Source organism: Apodemus sylvaticus, chromosome X (genome assembly GCF_947179515.1).
Source record: "Apodemus sylvaticus chromosome X, mApoSyl1.1, whole genome shotgun sequence".
Taxonomy (NCBI): Eukaryota; Metazoa; Chordata; class Mammalia; order Rodentia; family Muridae; genus Apodemus; species Apodemus sylvaticus.
The window spans coordinates 8,765,845-8,791,668 of record NC_067495.1 but is presented as its reverse complement, the minus strand read 5'-3'; the positions used below and the strand labels follow the sequence as shown (position 1 = coordinate 8,791,668).

The 25,824-nt window shown below is 52.7% G+C and overlaps 1 protein-coding gene across 9 annotated transcripts in view; it reads right to left on the bottom strand.

Moving 5' to 3' along the window:
* The window catches only part of Bcor (BCL6 corepressor), a 124,186-nt gene that overhangs the window by 18,856 nt on the left and 79,506 nt on the right, over positions 1-25,824 (bottom strand). For 5 of the 9 annotated variants that reach the window (XM_052170447.1, XM_052170449.1, XM_052170450.1 and 2 more), the window contains 4 exons: positions 5,963-6,087; positions 4,574-4,652; positions 799-3,636; positions 88-141 (listed from right to left, as the gene is read on the bottom strand). In XM_052170447.1, coding sequence (XP_052026407.1) covers positions 88-141; positions 799-3,636; positions 4,574-4,652; positions 5,963-6,048 — 3,057 coding nt within the window. In that variant the 5' untranslated portion in view covers positions 6,049-6,087. Of the gene's footprint in view, positions 1-87; positions 142-798; positions 3,637-4,573; positions 4,653-5,962; positions 6,088-23,357; positions 23,586-24,087; positions 24,901-25,824 lie in introns of those variants that run through there. The other 4 variants (XM_052170443.1, XM_052170445.1, XM_052170446.1 and 1 more) reach the window with 3 other exon arrangements.

Here is a 25,824-nt window from a genome sequence, read left to right as displayed (position 1 = left end):
CACAAACTTCCCTTTGTATATTTGGAAATGAAATTTAACTCAAAAGGTTTATGGAAGATTCTAGTAATAAAAATTTGAAGAACTGACCTCACAGTAAGCAGCGGGTAGACATAAAATACTGTCCTCTTGTAATCCTTCCATCTATGTAATTAAAATGGGCACTCAATGGATCATTTAGATAACTTCATCCATTTTTATCAGCATAAACCAATTTTTTCTTAACAATTGCAAAACAATTTGGCTTTATTCATCTTTTAATTAAAAGTAAAATTATCTTAAGGAAATTCCTATACAACATCTATCATAATTCACTAGCAAATTAAATACATACTCTATCCCTTTAAACGAATGTTTTTCTTTCTTTCTTTTTGGTGAAAAAAATTGCACGATTCCCACCGACATGCGACTGCTACACATCTCCACCAAGGATCAAGTAAGGTATTCTAAGCAACGCTTCTAGATATATTTGTTATCTTACAGGCAGAGACATCAAAGCAATTGCTAGGTAAACGTCATGCAGTCTTTAGATATCCTTCATAACAATTACAACTTGTTATCAGCATTCCAGTAGAGTTCTCATATAATCTACAGAATAGCTTACAGTATCCAGACACATGAACCTCCTAAGAGCCACTACTGCTGTCCCCTTATTGAACACATTTCATACATTCCAATTATCGTGTCATTAACCAAATCTGCCTGGTGCTCTGTCCTACCACATTCCCCCAAATCCCCTTTGTACATTACAAAAACTGACAACTGATAAAGTGAGTGAAATTCAGGTGGGGGGGAGCTCACCTGCAATGCCCGCTGCTCTCGGCTGAGCTGACTGGAATCTGCATACAGTTCGGTGGTGACACACTTGAATCGGTCGCCCACATAACCTGCCGAGTTAGCGATTCTTTTCGCCAGCTTGGATGGCTTCGGTTTGAGAACTTTGCCATCGTTGGATTCGGCCTCATCAGTTCCTTCTTTGGTATAGGTGGAGGTGACATCCAGGCTTGGAGGGGCACCGCCCACACAGAATGGTTTGGTCTCCTCATGGGTTTTACCGAAAGTCACAGCAGGGCCCTCGCTGCCCAGAGCTGTCTCCAAGAATGGAGTTGCTACCTGCACCCCCAGGTTTTCCTTGTTGGTTCCTGCGGCAGCGCTATCCTTGCCTAAGCTGAACACTGGCTGGCTCGAGGCCTGTTTGAATGTGAAAGATTCGTGGAAGTCACTGATTCGGCCCAGCTCCTCTCTGAGGGAGATGAACTCCCGGTGCTGCTGGGTCACAGGGTCAGCAGAGGGCTTGGTGGCCTCTGTGTTCTGGGCCACGGTCTCGGCTACAAGGCCTGCTTTGGGTGCTCCTGCATCAGCTTTAGCATCTGCTTCTTCTCGGAGAAGGTCCACGTAGACTAGTTTGTCGCTTTTGACCCCCGATTTCCCTTGATTCCAGCTAGGGTTTGATTTCAGGGTCTTGTCAGTGGGGACTTCCGGATGGAGTTTGGCGCTGCTAGCTTCCAAAATCTCAGAAAACCGGCTCCGGAGGCTTGGGTCCTCATAACGGGCTCTCTCGTGGGAGCGGGACCGTCTCTCCGGCTTCTCGTCTTTTGTGATCTCAATAGGTGTGTGTGGAATCAACATGGGATGTACCATGCCCAGACCCAGGGCATCTTGGTAGGTCACAAATTCTGGCCGGCTTGTGTGCAGTCCATAGGGCAGGCCAGGCTTGGGGGCAAGGTGCCCAGGAAACAGACTGCCATTGGGTAACAAAACTGGGTGAGGATACACAGGTCCTTTGCCATGTAAAGAGAGGGGACTCAGAGCGATGCCTTCTGGTGCTGGGTAAGGGAGGTAACTCCTAGGGTAAGGAATTGGTGGGGACCTGAATGCTTCATTTGGAGATAGAAATATTGAGGTTGGCGGGAGGCCATTCTCGCTCGCTTTGAAACTCGCTTCTGGGTTGCTGGCTTTGGCTCCCTTGCTGCTGGTGCTGCCACTGTGCTTGGCAGGCGTGGATGGGGGCTGGCCCACATGCTGGATGACTGACGGTGTGGTATCCACAGAGCTCCTGCTGGTCTTGGTGCCATCTGCATTGGCGTTGGGGGCTGGCGATGCAGAGGCTGGGCGTCCTGAGCTGGACACGGACCCTGAAACATTAGTGACCACAGTATCTGTGCCACCCATGCGGGGACATGAGGAACTCCGCTGTTGCGGTATTGCCCAGTCCAAAGCCTTGTTTTTCAGGGACAGACTTTTGCCATTGTTCTCTTCATTAGGACTTGGCCCTGGCACCACCCAGGATGAGGGAGCAGTGCTGATGATCTCCGATCTATAGATAGAACAGCCATTTCCTGGAGGAGATAATGTTTCTTTTGGAATCTCACTTCCAGAGAGCACTAATCCACTTGCAGCTCGACTGTGAACCAGGACTGTGGGAGCCATCTTTTTCGTGTGGTCAACTTTGGAAGCTTCTGCATCCACCACTTTAGAAGACAGGTCAAGTGGTTTGTCTGTGACATCTTTGGTAGCGGTCTGCTTTTCCAACAGAGGTGGTGAGCCCCCATCTTTTCTGTCTTGAGCCGTTGTCTTCCGGGTGTGCCCAGGCATTGATTGATCACCCCCATCTAGAGCCTTAGGGTACTTGCCATTGGACAGCCTGGCTGTAGGGAACTCGCTACTGGCTGTCATGTATGGCTTGGTCAGGGTGACTGAGGGAGAGGTGGAGATCCTAGGATAGTGCTTGTGGAACTCAGAGTAGGTCTCTGCGGTGGGCTGAGCTGAAAGGTGGACCCGGCCTGAGGGCCGTGGTGAAGGGGGCAACAGGAGAGCGGCATCCCCTGACAGACCACTATTGACGGCCTTGGCCGAGCTCGCCCGGGGCTGTTTACTGTTTTGGATGTGGGGATACGTGTGGGAATCAACTGGGTTCCCAGGGTTGACGCCCATCTTCCATGGGAGGCTTTTGTCGGAGCAGTGGACCAGAGGCGGGATGGCTGCGGAGGCGGAAGGTGTGGAGAGCCTCATGGGTGAAGCCAAGGACGAAGGGATGTGGGGGTTGACATAGTGTGGGGGTGGCAGGTAGAGGAAGCGCTCCCCACTGGTGCAGACAGGCGAATACAGTGGCTGGGCCAAGCCGTAGGACTGCTGAGGTAGCAAGGCCTTGTACATATTCAGTGAATACTTATTGGGCGAGTCGAGGAAAGGATAAAGGGCTGGAGTGGCTCCCTCCATGTAAGGGTTGACCCAGGGCAGCCGCAGGTAACTAGCACCGTTGATATTGAGAGGGCTCTGTTTGTCACTGGCAGGCCTATCCAAACCCAAGCTTTCTGCTGTAGCTACAGCACTTTTTTGTATCCCAGGCGGTGTTTTGTATATAGCGCTGAAACCATTTGGGGGTTTTCCAGAGACAGCAGAAGCCTCCACTGTCTCGGGAGTATTCGGTTTGAATTGCATCTCTGGATTTCTTTCCGAAGAAAACCCAAGGCCACTGAGAGAGCTTGGGGTAGCCTCCCGACCTTTTTCTGAGCCCAGGCCACACAAGCCAGAATAAACGATGTTTCCGGGGACCCGGAGCCCTTCCCGGATGAGGCCCGTGCGGTCCATGCTCAGGGCTGCCAGGCCATCGATCCGATGGGCTCCACTGGTATCCACCTTTGTAAAGGAATAACACAAGTTACTTGGGACACCTGTCACAGTAGCAGCCCTGGTCCAGAAGAAAGACCACCCACTGAGTCATATGACATCACCCTTAACACCCCAACAGAAAAGGTTAAAGATAGTCCAGTACCCCGCTTCCTCCCACATCCAAATCCTTCTGAAGCCTCATTTTTTTTCTCATTTCTGTTCAGCTAGTACCCTGCAAACACTCAAAGATCCACTCAGACTAGAAACCAAGACATTATTTTGCTCATCTGTGAACAAACTCTACCATGCAGCCCAAAGTCTTTGCTGTAGCACAGATAACACCAAAGAAGAAATTCTCTGCACCTCTCCTATGGGGTACAGGACCCCCACTAACCCTGTGGAACCTGTCAGGTTGGATTGGGGAGAAGGGTACTCACTTCTTGGACACAGAAAGGTATTATCTAACAGGACAAGAAATAGTTTTCCTCAGGACAATGGGTCTGAGGAACTCTTTAGCTTATCTTATTTCTAAATCAATAAAGGGGCTGGGGGAAGAGGAGAATGGTCAAAGTATGGTTGCATCTTTTGACTTCCTTTCCCTGGTGTCTTAAAGGACAGTCCAGTGTTTCATATTTTACTGGCAAAGTAAAGCCTCAGGAACTACTACTCAGAGGCTAGAGAATTATCCAGCTTGGAGCATTAATGGGATAGATGGTTATGGAAGCCCCACGCTTCCAAGTGACCAAGGAATAAGGGCTTGTGAGGGCAGAGTATATTAAAAGCAATACACAGCCAGGCCCTGATGCCCTCCCCCCTCCTCACACCGTATGCATGAGTGAGCATGTATGCGCAAACACACACACACACACACACACACACACTCCCTAATTGCACACACACTAATGCATAGCTGATTACAAATCACTGATAGCCACCCTATCCAGAGAGGCCACCCATCCCTTACCACGTTGTGATTCAGGGGATTCTCCTCCCTCAGCTCCAGCCTGGCTTTTGAAGCGTCGCCATCACTCACAGGAATTTTCCTATTGAAAAAGACACACCAGTTTCATGAAAACATTTCTTGCTGAATCTATCTTTCATCTATCTCCCCCGGACCAGACCAGTTTCTACTAATCTCATTTATTTTATTTTATTTTTTTTTTGAACTGTCTTAACCCTCCCTGCCATGACCTACAGCAAAAGCTGCTCCCAAATGGTGATTCAATATTACCCTGGCAGAAGAAAGCAAAGGCAGGCCTTTCATGTGGGACATGAATAACACATATGTCCCATTGGTAGGCAAGCCAGAAATTAAGCACACTTCTCTCACGTGACCTTTTCTATGGAGGCCAAGTGCTGTCTTAGCTAAACCTTATGAGCTGTTCTGGAGGGCAGAAATTAAATAAAATGGCCCTGGACCAAGCCGTCGAGAAGTCTACAGGCTAGCCCCTTCATCTGCCTGCATCTGCATTAACCCTGAGGGCAGGCTTTCAAAACTTTTCTTTCACCAAACAAAGTTAGGGACCCCATCTATGAGACCAGTTTCCATGGTGATAGCGAAGTTATATTTGCAGCCGTTATCACAACACTGTGGAGATGTGTGGGGATCTACCATAGTACCAGAGAACTGTCAGCTACTCCAGGCAGAAGAGGAAGCTCCACATCTGTGCTGGGCTGCTGTTGGCCGCCCTGGGACTTGCTATCAGAGAACATTGATAAAGAAAGTGTCCCGTGCCAACTTCCAAAGCCTCAGGATAACCTCACTGACAAGTAGCAGAAGCGGGGCTTCACCACTGTCCCAGAGCTGCTTCGACCATCTCCTGATCAGTTGTCTCTATCCCAGTCCAACATCACGGATTACAGAGCCTAACTGGGCTGTCCAGTGATCAGAATCCAGGCCAATAACCACACAGAAGGGCAGCAGAGGGCAACCTGAAACCTTGGGTCGTACCCAAGGAAAGGGTAGCCACCTCCTCATTTATTACTAAGCAAACTATTTGTTTTAAAAGCACATTGAATGTCGATCCACCTGGGCCCACACTCCTGACATTTAGAGCTAAAGCAGCATATAGATGGGGATTAATTCTCCTTCATAAATATGAAATAATAAATTAAGGACGAAAGCGCACTGAAAGGCCGCTTTAGGGGCTAATCTTTTAAAGGGCGGCAATGCTTCGCTGAACCAGGCTGCCTGTTAAAACTGTAAATCAAGGGCCACCAGCTAGGGGATCTCTCTTGTCCAGACCTTTTGGGCCCCTCTCTGGCTGTGAGGGGGTGGGGGGGCGTGGGCATGTATGGGCTCTGCTCAGGAGGGTGGGGGATAAGACCCGTTCTGGCCCTGGAGACTATTCACCTGTCTTCGCTTGTCCCACACATGCGGACCCTCTCGCTGTTCATCCAGCTGTGAACGTTCCCATACAGAGGCGTGGCAGAAAGCATGTCGCCTCTTGGACGGCAACTTGGCTTCAGGCGTCTAGTCTGTTTAAAAAAAGAAAGGGGGGGGGGAGTTTCCATCAGGTTAGGTAAAGGAGAGAGGCGCTGATAAACAGAGAAAGCCAAAGCTCTTTCAAGGTAATTCATACAGGACATAACCTGTGCCTGACAGACCGTCTACAAATGTCCACGCACCAAGAACACACCGATCCCACAGTGAAGGAAGAGATTGGATGGACTCAAGCTAACAGGAAGAAGGCCATCCTAGTGACAGGTCTGGGCCTGCCCACCCTTTTGCCAGAGAAAGAAGCCATATTTGAGGAGGGACTAGAAAGACACAGGTTGCTAGATCACTGACACACTCATCTCTCTTGGGGTGGTAAGAGGCAGGGATAGTGAGCTGGTGGCCGACAGCAGGTTTGGGACTCAAATTACGACATATTGTTAGGGCTGAATTTGCAAGCTGTCCTGTGCCCAACCCGAAGATCGAGGGTGAAAGAGAGAGTCCAGTGGGCTGGTGAACCTCCCTACTGGAGCCCTGGATTAGATTAAGCACCTAACAGGGGTGGTTTTGCCTGGGAGCTGCAGGGGGAGGCGGCTGAGTAATTCAATGACGCCTGCTCGCTGGGGACAAGAAATCATTAGCGCATAAGTCTTTGCAGGCAGGCCTGATGCTGATGGGCTCCGAGCTGCTAGCACACAGGGAACAGGCAAAAGCCACCCATTTTCCACCTCTTGGGAGGGGGAGGCTGCGGAGGGGGGGTGCAAAGGAGCCCAGACCACCTCCCCCACTCACCTTCTCAGCCCACCGCCCCTACCCACACCACATTCTAGTTTGCTGCATGAGTGAAGGGTCAGGACAAGCTGCATTTTATTAACAGGATTATCACGGCGCGTGATTTATCCTCGTGCAGGATTTTAATTGCTCTTTGGAGGTTGAGCCGTTTCTTTTGACTGCGCTTCAGCCCATATCCTGCTGTTAAATGCTGGGTTAATAAGTAGGGGAGCCTTTAATGCCTGGGACCGATGGCCCTCGGCAATTCCCTGCTCACAAACACATCTCAGTTTCCCTTCTCCAGGACAGGCCACGGCATTTTTCCACGGGACCCAAAAACCCGAGTGTGAAATAATTGGTGTGCACATAGATCATCAGGGGAACTTTTCTTTCTCCTCCCTCACACACCCACCCACACAGTTTCCGAAAGCCCAAATGTTCCCTTAAGTCGACACATTTCCTTTGTTAGCAGGAGAAAATATGCAAATGCTTGCTTTTACACTTTAGCACAGGAGAAGCAGACTGCCAGGTCGGTTGGGTGGAGGCACCCGGTCCAGGGACTCTTCTGCCAGGGACTGGGGTGGGGGTGGGGAAGGCTTGGGAGGACTGAATCCAAAAGCTCAGCTACGCTCCTTTCTTTGTCCTAACTGGGCCTTTTGTCCACCAGCAACCCCCACCGGCCCCCAACCATAGAACAACACGCACCAACACACCACGCACAGTTAGAGCTCAACAATTGAAGCTGGAAGGGGAGGCCCCGGGGAGGCTGGAATCCGGGAGGGCATCATGGGAATGGACTTTGGTGGAGCTGTTTTCCTGGGAAGGGTCTCTTTCTTCAGACAGGGGAACTCCAAATGGCCTAGCCACAGTGCACGAAGGAACAGACTGGGGTGCTGGGGGGAAGGCTGTGTGGGAGCTGTTCACTGTTTCTCCCCTTTTGAATATACAAAATAAGCAAGGAATGTCACATCACCAGGACTGGAAAGACCCAAGACCCAGTCCATCGAGTGTCCCTTTCCTGAGCATCTCCTGCCCGCTCTCACAACAAAGGGAAAGACATTGCATGCAGCCTGACAGAGTAGAGCGGCTGTTCCTTGGTGCAGGTGTCCTGGACAGCAGGCTGCCGCAGGGACCAGATCATGCCCTCACAGGGCCCTGATGAAGTGTGGAAATCCCCCCGGGACAGGAGGACTCCACAATCAATCCCCAAGAAAAAGGTTCAGAAGAGCGCTCCTGAGAAAAGTGAAATCTCCACGGGCCAGTCCCTCAGTCTTCAAAGCCAACTGCCTCCTACATAGATAGAGTAGCCCACCTTTGGGAGGAGTACCTCAGGGACCCTCAAGGACAATCAGAATCGGCTTAGGGAAGGTCTGACCTCTTCCCTACAAAAGCCCAGGAGTGTCTTCAGTCCTTTGTTTTTCCAGAAAAGGCTGCCTGGAACAGCCTGGAGAACCGAAACTTTCACCCCTCTCTGGGGTTCGCTTATTTTTTTTCCCCAGTATTATTATCACAGATAAATAACACTAGCCATCAGAATGAAGTATCACAGACCCAGGGACAGACCGAGAACTCAGGCCTGCAGTGCATTTCATTCTCCTCTGTATATGGTTTCGGGGAGCGGGCTAACCCTGGAGGAGTTGCACTGTGGACTGCACACGCTTGTGAACGAAGTGCTTGTGCACACTCGTGTACCCACACTTAAAATCTTTAGCTGCCCCGTGAACTTTTTTTGAACTGTTTAAAAGTGGAGGTCTGTTGAACGAACAGCGGCGCCACCGCCAGCCATAATTTCATTGCAACAAGCTAAGGACTTTTAACTCTTCAGGTGCCTGGCTAAAGAGCAAACCGATCAAAACAGAAAGGGTCAATGACTGTGGGATTTGGTGGGCAGGAGGCCCTTTTCTAGGGTGACAAACAAGGCCAGTCCAAGAGCCCAGCAGAAATCCACTCAGGAGAAGCATCCTGTTTCCACCAAACCAAGGAGGAGCAAGAAGCGCCATCACCCAAACTCCTGGGTGAAAAAACAAAAGAGAGACCAAAAGGCAGAAGAGAACAGCACTTCATCCCGTTCACTTTCTAGAAAGTCCTAGTAAAATAGCCGGGACTTTTCTCTCTACCTGTAAAGCAAAGTGCTTCAGAAGTAACTCTGCTGGCCCTTGGCTATGGGACATGGTAGGCAGAATACGGAGGAGTCACCTGAACAGACTTGGCTGCTATGGGTAAGGAAGAGGCTCGCTTTTTTGCCCCTTCTTCCACAAGCAGGCTATGCCTCTAGAAGTGCCAAGATGTGGGATGTCACTCCTGAGGAAGCACTTTACAAGCAGCAGCCTGTTCTGAGGGCAAGTTGCTAGCTTTAACCCTGCTCTCGGTTTTAACCCATCCTGCCAGCCATGAAGAGAAAACCAAGGATAAAAAAGGAAATGCAGAGAAAAGGTGGCTCCGAGGCGAGCCAGGCAAGGGTGGCTGTCTGATTCTTTTTTTTTTTCTATTTTTTAAATTTATTTTCTATATTCTTTGTTTACATTCTAAAAGCTTTCCCCTTTCCCAGTCCCCCCCCCCCCATATGTCCCATAAGTCCTCTTCTCTCCATCCATTCTCCTATCTTTCCCCGTCCCTTTTCTCTGTCCTGGCTGTCTGATTCTGCTGGAACCGAGGTCTGGCGGAACCTGTATGTGGCAGGCACACATGGTATGTGGCCGCAGCTCTTAGAACTCACTGTGTTTAACTGAGAGCCGGAGGAGTCACCTGAACAGACTTGGAGCAATCATTTGCTCCCGAGCCAAAGGCTGTGGCTGGAGTACCCATGCTTGGCCCGAGCAGGGCGGAGATTAGGTGCTGTCCCTCCAACCCCGGCATCTCTGAAAAGTACCCCCAAGGGGTACTTACCTATAACCACCATTTAGTCAATCCCTGGCAAGACAGCACAGTAGAGATCCAGAAAAAGAATATACTTTTTCCTTTTCTAAAAGACAAGGTCTTTCTGTCCTGGCTAGCCTGGCTAGACGGATCTGTCTCTGCTGGGATTAAAGTCATATACCACCACAGGCAACTTACTTGTCTCTTGTTTAAGGACATTTAAGATTTACCCCTGCAGACAACAGGGAAGAGGCTGAGGGGAAGGTAGTGAAGGGAGAGGCAACAGAGGCTTAACCATCTCTGTTGTCCCCACTGTCACCAATGACATCTGCACCCACAATAAGAAAAGTATTGCTCCCAAGCAGAGACTAGGAAGAGATGAAATCGCCTCAAACACTGGCAGTCCCTTCTTTGGGACTTCTCTAAGTTCTTTCCCTAGGCCCTTCCGGCCGCCACCCTACTGTAGGGCATCTACCTTAGGTGATACATAGGTCGCCTGGTCCCAGTCAGCGTGCTGACTGAGATTCTGAGGAAAGAAGCCTGTCAGCTCTTTGGCTCTCACCTTCACCCACCCTGTGTCCCTGGACAGGTGGCCGAATCTCTCCAACCTTGGTCCCCCTCTGTAAATATTTGGCCCCGTGCTTTCTAGAGGCTTTGGTTGCACTATGGACTTGAGTTTTGCCCGGCAATGGCTGGAGCTGGTTAACCCCATCAAACAGCATCTGACTCCACTACACACGCTGTTCATATATTAAGTCCTAGAATGGCGACACAGTCTTCTGTCTATCATGGATGGGGAGCTGAGGAAGGAGATTCAAAGGGACTGGATCAGGAGGAGGAGGGGGAGCATGGCTGGTGTGGATTTCACCCAAGCCTTAGCGCCAGCCCTTCCTGGGGTTGCTCCAAATGCAGACTGAGTCACAGCGGCACCATGCACTGGGTGTCAAGGAAGGGAGGGGGAAGACGACGTTCCTATTTTAGAATGTTGGGGGGAGGGCCTATGTGGGGGTGGGAAATGAAAAGAAAATGCCTTCCCGGATGTGCAATGCAGGGCGGGCCCTCCTGGGCTGCTTTCCCAGATGTCGTAGCTGATGAGTAGGGGACCCTCAAATTGCTCCCAGGTCCTGAGCCATTCAGCAGCTATCTGACTGAGGTGTAGGGTTAGAGGTGTGTGAGCCAGGCTGCCCAGGTGCACACTCCAAACCACAACCACTGGCTCTGTGGGTGTCCCCACCCACAACCTCAAATTTTACATTAGGAAAAGACTAAGTCAGGGGTCAGGGGGCGGAGGAGACGGCAAAGCCCACACAAACCTGATCTATCTTCCCCGGCATCCAGAACCTCCCCAGTTTCTTCCTGAAGCGCCAGGGTGACCGCCGAGAGCCATCGGGGGATAGGGAATAAACTTGGCCCTCAGTGGCAGCGGAGGTTGAAAGGAGGAGGGGCGGGCCCCCCTCTCCACGCCTCTGCAGAGCTGACTCTGAGGAGTCTGCAACAAAGGGATTGTCTTTCCCAGCACACACTCTCCCCGTTCAGAGCTCACTAGCCCCTTCTGCCCCTCCTCACAGCTCCCTGCCAAGGTCCCAGCAGGAAGAGGTAGCAAGCAATACTGGCCAGAAATCTCCTCGGGCCTTCTAGAAACTGGACAGCCACCCTCCTTAAAGGCCTAGTTAACTGCCCCCCCCCCCCAACCCTGTGCTCTCATGGGAACTTCCAGAGTTCTGTTGCAGGAGCCTTCACTACTCCTTCGGTCCTCATCATCAAATTTCAAGCAAAAATAAACTTTTGAGTAGCTTCAGGCAGAATCTGAGCCCCTAAGGGACATGCTCCCAAGCCCACTGGTAGAGTAAGGACTGCAAACCTTTCCTATCTTCACTGTGAACTTCCTTCAGTCAGACTAGAAGGCTGCTCCTCTGGATTGTCCCCTAAGAAGATAACAGTTGACTATAAAATGGGACAGGCACGGAGCCCTGGGTAGGGCAGACCCCAAGAGTCTACTAAAAGTGAGTTGCTGGGCATTCATCCTCTGCCCAACCCCAGGTGTGAGGGTCAGATTTACCCCCCCCCCAACCCAAGGACACGGATGGCTATATAGTCCCCCCCCTCTTCTATAGGAATGGCCAGGGACTCCCTGCCTTTTGTTCTTTTCCAATTCCTTCAGGCTATGCCACATAAACTAGTCAGTGAACTCTATCTGCACCCAAACCGCAGTGGGGGTGAATTGGAAAACAAGAGAACCTTGGAATGGATCTGGGCCTAGCACTCAGAACCGAGGGAAAAGCCAGCACTCCTCACATCCCATCCCCCACCCCAGCCCACCCCCTGCCTAATACTTGGTCTGTCCCCCACTGGGGAATCCACACAACCTAGAGAGGAATCCTAAATAAATGCCCCACATCAATCAAGGCCATGGGAGTACTGGACTATAAGCAGAGGAGCCCTTAGCTGTTTCCACTAAGGCTTTGTATAAACTAAACAAGACACTTAAACGCCACAGAAAGTAACAAGTTATACAAAAGGTATAAGGAGCTAGGAAACACAAAGGAACTTTTTAAGGAAGTAAGGTGCAAAATGCAAGGGTCCTGAAATCTGCAGAGCCTGGAAGTCTTGGGTAGGCTGGGGGGGGGGGGGGGCTGGAGAGAGATCCTCATTTTCTTTACAAGGAACAATAAGAATTCCATGTCTGCTACTCGGCCTTGGAACTCAAAGCACCCCCAAACAAAGGGGAACCCACAAATTTTGGGGGGTCGTTCAGAGCTTAATTACTCGTTCTGGATCCGTGGGACTAGACACGACTCCACCAAGGTTAAAATGCCCCAACAGCGCCGAGCAGATGTGAGGGAGCTGGCAGACACACAAATGAGGCCTGCCTTGGAGCACCGTACCAAGTGACTAATACATTGCATATCGTTGAAAGAAAATTATTTTTCTCTAATTTGCATTTGCTTGGGGGAAAAAAAAGCCAACAGAGTCCCTCCTTGCAAGCATGAGTCTAATCCTGGAAATACAGCCCGGCTGCTTTAAGGGAGCTGAAAGGAAGGAAAAGCTGCCAGTGTTTTGGCGATGCAGGCTTGTTTATCTTTCCGCCTTTCCTCCAAGGCGAAACTCGTTTTGCAAGCAACATTCCTACAGAAAATGGCACACGTCATAAAAAGAGACCGATTTATAGAACTGGCACCGAAGTTCATGTCTCACTCCAGAAGCATCTCCGAGCTCCCTGAGGGGAATATGTAGAAAGAAGACCTACCTGGGGGGAGGGGGGGTGAGTATCTAGACTCAGACATCCTGTCGGCTGTCCACACAAGGGCCAAAGTAACACAGGAAGCGAGATTGTAGAATTAAGTGTGCCTGAGAAGGTTTTCCATATCCTGGGGACAGCCTTTCTATATCCCTGGAAGGCTACTTTCCACCTCAGAATTCCTGGGGAGTTAGGGTGACACTTTACTCTTCTTGAGTATATTTATCTATGCATCACCAGGATTGGTTTATCCTGCCCTCCTATCCACTCTAGTGCCCAGCGAGTGGTGCCTCTTCCACCAGGCCTTTTGTAGCTGTCGCTGAAGGCCAGTGTGTTCTCACAGGGGAAGGTTCTGAGACCCTGTGGCTCAAAGTCAACCTGCACCCCTTGCCCGGAAAATGCATCCGCCTTCGGATCCTGAACCCACACTTGCATTTCCACCCTGAAACACAGTGCCCAGAACACAGCAGCGCCTGTCTCTAACCATCTGAATAGAGCTATTGCAGAGGATGAACAGCCTTCAGAGAGAGCCTCGGGGATCCCCAGAAAGCCTTCAGTTAATTCTTCCCAATAAGCTTACTTGGGGCTGCTGGTTGTTTTCCCAAATCTTGCAAACTCTGCCACAAGCAGCTGAGGACCCAGGTTCATGGATCTTGGCCAAAGCCCTCCAGACAGTGACACTCCAGCCCCCACCCCCACCTTCCACCGGCCTTCTCCTGACATCTCTGTCTACCAGGATCCCTGAACCACAACATATAAACCATCCGCACCCCCAGGCCACCGTTTGGGCGGTCCTTAAGGTGCGTGCTGGGGATCTGACTGGTGACGGGATGTGACCCAGCTTTCTCTCATCCGAAAGCGCCAGCCACAAAGTGGTGGCCACCTCTGCAGCTCCTCCACGGGGCCTGCCTGCATAGTGCGCGCTTTGTGTGAGTGCTGAGGAGGCGCAGCGCTGCTCGCGCGCCAACAGCTGTCACATTATTTGCACTCGCTGTAAACAGCCTTCACATTCCCCCCTTACCACATAGTTAAAGCCAGACTAACAATCCACAGTTAGAGATCAAACCAACAACAGCAGCATTGTGTCTGCCTTCGCCTTCGCACCAAGACCAGCAGCTGGCAGCTTTCTCCGGAACAAGGGACCCTGGCTCCCCCACCCCACCCCACCCCACCGGGCTCTAGCCAAGGCCAGCCAAGGAAGTGTGCGTTTCTCAGTGGTGCAGTTTGTTAAGCCCAAGAGCACCGCCATTTCGCAGCGATTTTCATTTCTCAGCCCTCTCTCCCAGAGTTTGGGCCTCTGCTAGAGTCTGGAGAAGCTGGATGCGAAGAGATGGCTGCTCACGCTACTAGGCCACTGGACCAAATGGCCAGGCTGGGGCTGTGGTAGGGAGGCCTGCAGCCCCTGACTCAGTTGTCACCGAGACTGGGCATGTCTGCAGTCCTGTGCAGGGCCACAGAGGTCCGCCTCTGGTCTTTCAGAAATTGCCCAACTCATTGAATACTTACTGGTCGCCCCACTGATCAAAATGTCTCCTTTATGATTTTTGGTTAAGTCGAACATTTCCATAATCGTCATTATTAGCGCAAATTACACGCCTAATCGGTCCTTAAATAGATTTTAATTAAATAATCATACAAGGCTCATTTTATGACTTAAGAAAGGCATTACTTTTCGTTCGAAACTTTCCACCAGGATTGAGAATCACGACAGACAAATACTCACTCATTCTTTGAAGATTACCAATAAGCAAGGGGGCAGAGTAGGAAGGAGTAGATAGACCCCGTCTTACCTTCCTAGTAGACTATGGGAGCAGACACATTCTAGAAGCCCAGACACACATGCTCCTGGGATAGGAAGGGAGCTCTCTTCTCAGTACTCCTTTGGGCTCCCCTTTAGCCGGTAGAAATAAACTGCTCCTCTCTATCTGGAGCTCTCCCCAGCTAGTGGGTTTGTAGACCACGTTCCCCACCCCCACCCATTTTCCACCCAGTCACTGTGGAAAGCGGGCAGTCTGGGCTTGTTAAATGCTGTGTAAAATGCTGTTAATAAAATAATAAATACAAAGGAAGGAGACTGCTGGGTCCATGGGTGTTTTGACTGGAAATGCCTTGGCACTTGTCATGTGTTTATGGGAGGGCAGACAACTCCAAGGATTTACATAGTTTGAACACTTTTGTACTTCATTTATCCTTTCCTAAAAATGACGTAGGTCTTGAGCTATTTCAAGTTTGCATTTGTACAGAACTGTGAAATGCCTAGGAGTTTCTCCAATTAAATCAAGGGGTTTTTTTTTTGGTTTTTTTGGTTTTTTTTGGTTTTTTTTTGTTTTTTGTTTTTTTCATCAGACTCAGAGCTAGAATACACTCTTGCCTGTCTCCACCCTCAGCCTATCCCGGGCTGGAGAAAACAAACAATTCTGGGTCCTCAAGCTTCCCCACCTCTGCCCCCTCCTGAGGGGCCCCCTTCAAAGGTTACAGAGCCCTCAGATTCCAGACAGCTGGCCTCCCCAGTGCAGCTACCACCAGCCAGGAGCCCCCTGCCCATATACTACCTCTAAAATAGTGAGCTAAAACAGGGCGGGGGTGGGGGGTGGGACGGGACACAAATTGCTGGCCTGGTAAAACCCACTGCTCACAAACCAATGTCAGCAAAGGCTGCAAGGTTTTCTTTAGAGGGACCAGAGATTCGTGCCTACTGAAGCCCTTTCAGCACAAAGGCTTTTAGGGAAAGAAGGGAAGGGGGGAGGGAAAGGGAGGGAAAGCTCCTGTTTCAGAGCAGGCATCCCCAGAGAGTCAAGAACCAAGTGTAGCTTCAATCAAAAGCTGACTTCCCCTCTGGGAGTGGAAGAGGGAACCCGATCACAGCAGCTTACTACCGGCCTGGATCCGTACAGGTCTGGTTTTCTTCTCGTGCTAGTAATTTCTTTTAAATACATATCGATAGAAAAGAAGCAATCTCTGGCTGACTTTATTGAAAACCACAGCGAGCCTTCATAACATCCGGACTGAATCCCCAGCAAGCCATTCCTGCATCTCTTCTAACTAGGTCTTCTCCAGCAGCTCCTGTCCCCCACCTCTCCTGAAATAATGACTGGAAAACTTGCCAAACAGCACCTAGATACCAGTTCTGGAATCAATTCTGACCCATATAATGATCCCACTTAAGAGGAGGGGGAAAAAAAAATCCAAGTCGTTGCATATGGAATCCCTTAAAGGCATAAGGCAAAGAACTAAACAAAGAGAGAGGGGGGCCCTTTAGGCTCACCCAGAGCAACGTCCCTGGAGGAAGCGGCTAACATGCATGCAACCTTGGTCCCTGGGACACTGGAGAACTCAGGAGCAACTTAGAGAAACATGACCAGTCATTCAAGGCAATTATCAACCCTGTGGGCCTACTATGTGCCAGGCAGTGTCTTGGATCCCAAAGGTAGATAATTATTCCCAGTCATACAAATGACGAAACATGGAAACATACTGAGGCTCAGAGGCCACAAGTAACTTGCCCCCAAGGTCACACAGCTAGTGGGGGGAAAAAAAACGGGCCATGGTCAAACTCAGTCCTGAAGTTGCAGAGAGGAGCCAATTATTGACCTAATTGTCTCACTTGAAATCCCCATTTTCACACACTGTCCTCACCTCAGGTAAGTTCAGAAGGCATCTTAAGGCTTTGTATATCAACTATAAGGTATGAGCCCAGAACCCAGTTTCCCCTGAACATCACAGCAATCTCTAGGGCCACACTGGAAAGGCTTTCCCAATCTCCCCCTACATACTACAACGAGATGCCCTGGTTAGGAGGGTGGGGGTGGGGGTGGGGGTAAGCATCAGTAGTAGGTGGCCTGGCCTCTCAGTTCTCAAGAAAAATGGCAACTGTTGTGCTGGTCCTATAGTTGAGATGGCCACCCGAGATTTGCCACATAAACCAATAATTATCTAGATCAAGCAAAAGGCCTTTGGAAGGGAATCGTACATCTGTATACATCTCCTAAACCCTAGGGACCAACCAGGTGGAGGGTAAGAGAAGATATCAGCCCTTGGGGCCCCTTGGGGCACCCCACCGTCCCTACCAAAAGCCAACCAACCACCAAGGCAGGCTGGAAGACTGTTCCTTTCTGCCCAGGATCTGGCCTCAAGGTCCTCTCCCCACCCCCTCCTCAGCCCTAGGCCTACCCAAGGCTTTCAGCTGCTTTAGGAACTTTCAAATCAAAGACTTATTAATCTTCGCCTCTGCCTAGTGAGGACTGGATCAGGCACCAGACATTTGGTCACCCCTGCCAGCCTCTGCAGCTCAACAGGACCTCTGAATAGACCCACTCGGCAGAGCCACCAGGAGGGAGAGGGTCCAGGTGGACAGAAGGAGCACAAACTCCCTCCGTTCACCCCACCCCCCACCCTGAGTGGCCATGCGGTCCAGCGGCCCTGGCTCACAGCCAGACCTCCAGCAAGTGGCTCTTAAAAAAAAAAAAAAAAAAAAAAAAAAAAAAAAAAAAAAAAAAAAAAAACTTTCCAGCCTTGGCTAGCCAGATGAGTTTCCAGCCCCTGCCTGGCCTGGCTCAGAACTGGCATAGCATGCCAAAACTTCTAGAGGCGACCCCCTGACCCTGGCTCTAGGTAGGCAGGCCTTAGACTCCGGGAGACACCCTCTCTCACTCTGATCCAATCCACCCATCCCCCTCACCTTCAACATCGGCCACCTGGAGTCTGCGGCTTCCCGGGCAATTGCCATCCAGCTGAGCCTGAGCCTGCGACCTTAGCTTCCATCGTGAGACAATTGCCCACAGTCCCATCCGTGGGGACCCACCGGGCCTCGCCAAGATGGAGGGCGTACTTAGCCTCTAACACCTTCATGCCCACCACAAGGTCTCCCGCTCCAGAGGGGGGGAGGGGAAGGAGAAGGCGGGAACAGAGAAGGGCTCCCCCCCCCCCCGCCCACACACACACCTCCTCGCTTCCTTTCTCTCTTCAGATTTTGGCAGAAACAAAACAATAGAAATGTGACGTGGGGAGAGCGGAAATGGTGCAGAAAGACCCCCATATCCCTATAACCTCTCCCTCATAGAGTTACAGTTAGCAGTAAAAGACGTAGTCTTCACCGAAGCTGTACCTTTTTATAACTTTCCCCTAAACTCGACCCCCCTCCCACAATTTGAAATCTCAAGGCAAAGATAACCAGGAAAGTTGTAAACTGCACCCCAAGCTTGGTTAGCCTCTTACCTGTTCTGCCCCAGGCAACCTAACCTGACTCACCTCCCTCCCCTAGTAGTTCCCCTGGTTTGCACCTAGACAATAAATTTAGTTTAATTTAGCTTCCGGTCTTTAATTTTAGCAGGTCTCCTTTTTGCATGCAAATCAATATGGCAATTACCATCTAAAAGCTCGCCCAGCCCCGGGTCAATGTAAATTGATCATTGTCCGCCTTCCACAAAATAACACCGGGAGTCTGTGGTGCATAATGAGATTATACTGGAAACTGTCTTTTAGATCACAAATTATATTTTATGCTGTCAGGATCTTCTCTGAGTGGACTTCTCCATTTGTCTAATCGTGGGGAGCCCAGCCTGTGTGGGTGCTGGCTAGTGATACTTGCTCCCTGAAAATAAATAGATAGATAGATAGATAGATAGATAGATAGATAGATAGATAAATGGTGCCATACCAATAGAATATGGAACTGAAGACACACGCAATGGAGTGTCAGTCAGCCCAGAATGGGAACCTTCAGAAATACCCGGGAAGGGCACAAAAACTGCTACCCCACAAAATAGACTCGTCATCATCCCATCTTGAGGGACATGTTGGGGAGCAAGTTTGGGAATCTGTTAGGGAAGTCCATACCTTAGGCCAAGTGCTCAAGGGATAAGCCCCGTTGGCTACCACGGAGGTGGACAGCAGTTCCTGGGCTTTCCCTTTCTTTCTTTCTTTCTTTCTTTTTTTTTTTTTTCACAGACCTACCACCTAGGGCTCAGCACAGGGAGTGGCGGCGGGGGGGGGGGGGGAGAGAGAGAGAGAGAGAGAGAGAGAGAGAGAGAGAGAGAGAGAGAGAGAGAGAGAGAGAATATATGAATCGGATTGGCTGTCAACACTGACCAGTTGGGAAGAGACCCCCACTAGACCAGAATCAGAGTGTCCCAAGAGACTCCTAGGCAAAACCACTTGTATTTACACTCTTTGTGGACTCCTAGGACACCAGCACCTAACAAAGGGCCTCCCTAGCTGGAGCGGTGGAGCTCAGCCCAGAGGCAGGCCTGTTTGATTCCCCCACCCTGCCTGGCTAGGTGTCTGGACAGTGAATCCTTGAGGAAACCAGGGTGGCATTGTTAAGGGCCGCTGGTTGCTCCTGAGGACCATGTCAGGGTCCGGGCAGCATCTGGGCCTCTCAGAAGCCGCCGGCCTTCCTCAAAGCACAGCTCTGCCTCCCCCGGCCTGGGCTCCACCCAAGTGTGATCTTCCCAATAAAAACTGGAATTCCTGACTGGGCTTAGACAAAGAGGGACCAGGCAAATAAGTGCCCCCAAGCAAACTAAACCCTAGCAGGAGTTTACAGGTCACTGAGGCGCCTGCTAATGCACCCTGCACAGGCCATCTCAGGTATAGTCTCTTCCAGCAGGAAAGGAAAATATATAATAAAGCATACAAAAAAACGAAAGCCTCCGCAATGGAGGGAAAGCCCCCCCCACACACACCCTTATTCCTCCCAGGGGGCATACTTCTTTCTATTCTCCCTCTCAGCCCAAGCCTCACTCCGCCTTCACCAACTTTACCCTTACATCTTTCTCCTGGTCAGCACGGGTGCCTTTCCCCTCACCTTACAGCCACCCAAGGTCAAGAACTCCCAGCCTCTTCAGAAGTCCTGCTACCTAGCCAGCAGGGCAAGAACTGGAAGTAGTCCTAAACAGGGGCCATCCACCTGTTTGTAAGGCTGCTTTGCCATTTTCTCCTGCCCAAACGCATCATCTCCCTAAGAATGTGTCAATAGAGTAGCCCATTTTACTTTCAATCAGTCTCACTAGTGAAAAGCCTACCTCAAGGCAAAGAGGAGGTCTTGGTAATTAGGCCCCTGTGTGCCTTTTGTGCCTTCCCAAGTGACCCTTTTTACTTTTTAAAATGGGTTTTGTCTTTGCAACACATAGAAAACCTCTGGCCCATTTTCCAGCTTCACAACATCTCTAGTTTTTTGTTTTTTTTTTTTTAAAGAACATCATATACATTTTCTACATTTACATACCGATGTTCACACTCTGGACCAGTTCTTCATCTCCTCTGCATCTCTCATTCTATCAGGACATTGGGACCAACGTCTCTTGATTTGCCTGCCCCAGCACTTGTCACTTGGGGGATACATCTTAATCTGAGCATTCCTTTCTACTGCTTAGGTTCTTTGGCTATCCATAGAATGAAGCCCATTTCCTGGCTTGACCAGCATGGCTTTGCAGTTTAATGTAAACAGAGGAACATTAGGCCACAAATTTTTAAGGGGAAAAGAAGGGGAGGGAGTAGTTAATTATCTTTAGGGGGACCTACCTATCAATATCCAGCTCTGAATGGAGCTAGACTAATATGGTGAGCTGCATTAAGTTTTAGGTCATCGATACACAAATGATAGATTTTTCCCCCCGCACATGTCTGATTTTAACTATTCACAAGTACCTGGCTAAGTGTTTCTTTACGGACAACTCAAGGAATGCTGTGTTCTCCCACCAATGCGTACATACTGTATTTATTGGCCTGGCATCTCAGGCTCACGGCCTTTAATCTGGAGGCCTCTGGGTCAGAGCCTCTGCCCAATTACCTTCTCCCACTTTGAGTATCCCCTACACGCATACTGGAAACGGAGGTCTACCTAGTCTGCTCTGAAACTCATATTCTTAAGTGAGGGGGCCTATTTTGTGTTCACAGCTCCCCCAAACCGAACTACTAGGTCAAGCTAGTACTGTCTAGCAGCTGCGTTCTATCTGTGAAAGAATTGGCGATGCTCACAGAAGAGAAAGGAAAACACAAGTAGGCCTAGAACCTAGGCCCCCACCCCGTGGACTACTCTAACCCCAGTCACTTTTACTTAGACTCCCTGTCCCTCCCCCATTAAACTATTTGCCGCACTTAAAGGGTTAAGAGGCACCCCCCCCCCCCAACCTGCCTTCCACCGGGCAAGCAAGCCTGGCTTGCTGGGCCCGCAGGCTAGCTTTAGCTTGCTTGCTCACAGCTCTCGGGAGTCGGCTGCCTTCTCCACTGCCCCCCACCCCCCGTCTTTCAGCCGGGAGGGAGTCTGCATGCCTGTCTAGACCGATCTATCACCCGCACACCAACAACACCCGCGAGAGCGCGGAGACCCAGCTCAGGTTCCCCTGGCCCGCGCGGTTCACAGCGGAAGGAGTCCAGCGAGCGTGACGGCGCCTGCGGGGTAGGAGGTGAGGGTCCAATAAGAATCTGGCCGCCCCGAGCACCCTGCTAGTCTTCCCCAGACCCTACCCCTTGGCGCTCGCATCAGCCCGGCTACCCGGGCACTGTCACAGCTCTGCGCGCTGGGCAGTCCTATTTTTATCTTGTCTAATCCCAAACTGGGCGGGGAGCACAGGCGTCGTGCTTAGAGAACAAGAGATAGGCGAGGGAGGCGGGGAGGAGCAGCCAGGCAGCAAAGCGAGCTAGAGCGAGTTAAAGACACAGTGGAGGCGGCCGCGAGCAGGAAGAAAGAGCGGGCTGTGAGGACCTCGCGGCCCCGCACGCAACATGCCGCCCTGCGAAGTTATTCTGGCCTGCCCGCTGTCCCTCACTGACCACCCCTCCCCACTTCCCAGCGACACTCTCCGCAGCCTGGACCGCGGGGGCCCGGGCTGTGTGGGAGGCGGAGGCTAGGCCGGCCCGGCAAAGGGCTGGAGAGAATCGCTAATGAGCTGTGCGGCCCATTGATCCAGAGAACACTTCCTAATTAACTCTCAGTCACCTACTGGTGACAGCGCCTCAAAGGAGAGAGCTGGGGCCGATCGAGCCCCAGTCCAGACCTACCCGCCCAGCGCCTGGTGACCGAAACCCGCGTGATCCCCTAACCACCGCAGGCAATTCGCGTACGTGGTGATGTACACCCGCACACTAAAGGCCAGCCTCAGATTAAACCTGGACGGCATATTAATCATCACCCCTCCGCGTAGGTCTACGCGACACAATCCAACCCCAAACAAACACCAGAGGCGACAATGCGACCCAGACCAGGTAACTAGTCGGGGATGGAATAAGAAAGGTCAAAAAGAGAGTATTCCCCAAGACTCCACATATAGGTGTCTCTGAGGTGGACAATTAAAATACCTTCCACACAAGCGATTCTGTTGGCAAAATCCATCACTGTGTACAGGTCGATCTCTCCCGGTAGTGGTGTCCGTTTCCAATGCCACAGGAAGTGTCAGATGGCTAGAAATACCCAAGTCTGTCTGCTCACCACCCACCACCTTCTGGGGTGGGCTATTTCCTCATTTTTTTTTTTTTACTCCCGGTCCATTTTAAAGGATTTTTTTTCCGTCCAAGGAACTAACCTTAGAACCAAATAGCAGTACTCGGCCCTAGCATTCTCTCAATAAGGGTGCGCGGGGAGGGGGGGTTACACAGTTAAAACCCCGGACTATCTAGTCTAGAAGCAACCAGGCAGGACAAATACCTATTTGAGGCGCGCTGGCTTCTTTTTAAGGTTTGTTTTTAAATAAACATAACCCTCCTCCAGTTCCTTCTTCGCTTTTCTATTTCCCCCAACCCCCACCCTCTAGTCGCCGGCGGCGCGCGCCTTCACGCGCGGGCACTCACGGCGTCTAGCTGGATGGAGGTCGCGGACTTTCTGGAAAAGATTCATTAACAGCAAATTAAACCCAGCTGGGCCTCGGCCTACAAGGGGACAGGTTCGGTCGTCTTCGGGACGTGGGTACGTGTACCACTGAGCCACCGGGCAGCCAGAAGTCCACGGGGACTACACGTGCCACGAGCCGCCCTCCTCCGTCCAGGGCGCTCCTGGGCTCTCGTCGAAAATAGCAGGCGCTCTTCGCCGCAGCCCGGAGCCCCCGGGTCGGTGGTGGCTCTGTAGCGCAGCCTCCTGCCTGCTCCAAGAGCTGGCCCTGTGCCGCCTCGCCCTCCCCGCCGCAGCCGAAGATCGCGCCGGGTGCGCAAGCAAGTTCCTCTTCGTTTAGAGTCTCGTCGTCGCCCGCCCTCCGAGTGGGACCAACTTCCCCGGGCCGCAGACTTTCACACGCCCATCAGGGCTTCCCACCAGGCTCCGTACAGCCTAGCGGAGGGCTGAGGGCTCTGCTCGCTCCCCCACGCCGTCCCTAAACAAGCAGTCTACACCGGTTCCAGGAGGCTCCGAACTTAAAACCTGCCCTACGACGTCTCCAGAAGGGTAGCGATGGAGTGGGGAGGGGGGGGGGTCGAATAAGAATCTTAAAAGAACATTTACAAAACAATGCATCTGACCTGACAGGTCGGCGGACTGGCCCGGTCCGAATCTCCGGCTCTCCACGATTTCCTAGTAGTTTTTCCCCCCGTTATTCCACGTGATTCACGCTTTGGGGCAAGCCAAGAAAAAACCCGGGACTCCCCTCCGGAGTTGAGCGGCGACAGCGGCGGGTCGAGCTCGGCTGGGTCCGAGGCGCCCGCCGCACACACTAGCGCACGCACAAGCCGCCGTTCCACTCGGAGGCTCCACGGGCCCCTGGAGAGGCCAGACGAAGCGGCGGCGGCTAGGGGTTTTTACAGTTCTTTTCCGAGTCGAAAAAGAAAGCAGACGGGAACCCGCCGCCCTCCCCTTCCTGCTAGCGAGGTAACGAGACGAGGTTCCCTGCTTCCAGCCCAGCACCCCCCCCCCCCCCGCCTGACTCCCAACGCTCGGCGACGACCGCGCTCCCGCGCAGACACAGAGGCTGCAAACTTCCACTCGCTGAACTCCCTCCCGGTCCTCCCAACCCCTCGGGAGGCGGCAGGTCCCCCGTCGAGTCCCTCCCTCCCTAGTGCCCACGCGGGGGCCGCTTAGGTTGGCTGCATTTTTAATAACTTGCAGCTCTGATGTAAAAACGAAAGCGAGCAAGGTAGCTAAACCTCCCGACGGGGGTCTACCGGAGTCGGTCTCGGAGGGAGGAGGTCGGCTGCAGTCCCCGGCGCGCCAGCCCGCCCGCGGCCCCCGGGGAAAGGTGTTCCGGGCACTGACCTGAAATCCCCAGTCGGGAAGTAGGCAGGGAGCCCTGCGATCCGGCGCTTTGAAGTTTTCCCCGGAGCGGAGTCCAGGCGGCAAGGAAGATCCGGGGGCGGCTGGCTGGCTGGCTGGCTGGGTGGATGTGTGCGGGGTCGGGAGAGGGCGGCTACGCTAAGGAGCAGAGAAGCCCGGCCGGGAAGGCGCAGCGAGCAGCAAAGTTTGGCTTCCTCTGGTGCCCGCAGTCCACTCCCAACGCCGCGCTTGCTCGCCTCCGACTGCAGCCGCTCTGCTGCCCTCGGGGTCGGCTCGGCGGAGGGGTGGGCTCTGGGCAGCGTGGGGGTGGGGCGGGGCGGGGCGGGGCGGGCTGCGAGCTTCAGGGCAGGTGGCGATGGCCCCGCGCGATCCTCTCCTCCCGCAGCTGGACCGGGCTCCGGCAGCCTTAGCAGCTCCCGCGCCGCCGCCGCTGCCGCCCGCGCTCGGGCAAGAGCCCCAGCGCCATGTTGACGGTTCGCCGAGAGCGCCCGCTCGAGCTGTGTGTGTGTCTGTGTGTCTGTGTGTGTGTGTGGTGTGTGTGTGAGCGAGTGTGTTGGCCAAGTCGTCCCTCCGCGGCGACAGAGCGGCTCGGGCTCTCCGCCCGGCGGCTCGCGTGGTCCCCCTCCGCCACAGCCGCCCGCCTCACTCCCGCTCTCCGGTCGTGCTCTGAGTTCCGGCGCGTCTCCCCCTCGGCCGAAGAGCTCGGCCGCCGTTCAGCCCGGAGCGCAGCTCTACCTCACCTTGCCGCTGGGAGCCCAGGCTCCGTCTGCTGCCGCACGCCGCGATCCCAGCGCGTCCCCCCTCCCAGGTTCCCTCCTCTTCCTCCTCCCCCTCCCTCCGCCCGCCCTCCCTCCCTCCCAACAGCCGCCTCCCCTCCCCCCTCAGGCGCAGCGCTCGGGCGACAGCCGCCCGCCCGCCGCCGCCGCCGCCGCCTCCAGCTCTCGCAAGTTTGAGGTCCCCAGTCTCCGCTCACCCTCCGCTGCGGCGCCTCCGCGGTGGGGTTTCGGGAGGGGGTGATTCCCCAGGAAAGGTTCGCCCGACTTTCCCCGGCCGTCACCGATTCCCAGCCGGGTGCATTGGGGCCTCGCCACATCGGAACCCCGAACCACCTGGGTGGCGGGTCGTGTCCTCGTACCCCCCCCCCAACTCTACCGCCCTCTGTCCTCTCCGTCCCAGCTCCGGCCGAGTTGGCGATTCACGCCCAGCCAGGGCTCACGTCCTAGCGGAGTGGAGATCGACTCCGCAGGGGCGACGGCTAGGTCGGCCAACAGATCCCCAGCCCCAAGAATGGGGGCGGCTTTCCCTGCCGCGCGCCGAGACTCCCCTTGCTACCCAGAAGGCCAGTCGAGGACCGCAATTACCATAAAGCGCCTCGCACTCCTCTCAGCCAAAGCTGTCAAACCCCAGCGGCAGGCGCCGCTGCCTCCTCTCGCCACCAGTGCTGCGCTCTCCGGGCCTAGCGTCCCCTCCGAGACCCAGCCCTGCACAGTCTGAGTGCGCGTGGGCGTCCACCCCCACCGCACCTCGCCTCTTCTTCCCAGAGGAGCCACTTCCCCTTCAGGCGCTAAGAGCTACGTGAAACACTACCACGGGCAACAGTGGCAGTTCGGCGCCCTTGCTCCCCGGACATTTCAATTGTGTGGGAATTGTGTAGAGGTGGGAGGGCTGCTCCTGGGGACACAAGGGGGGTGGGAGGACCGTAAAGGGAACCAGGATGAG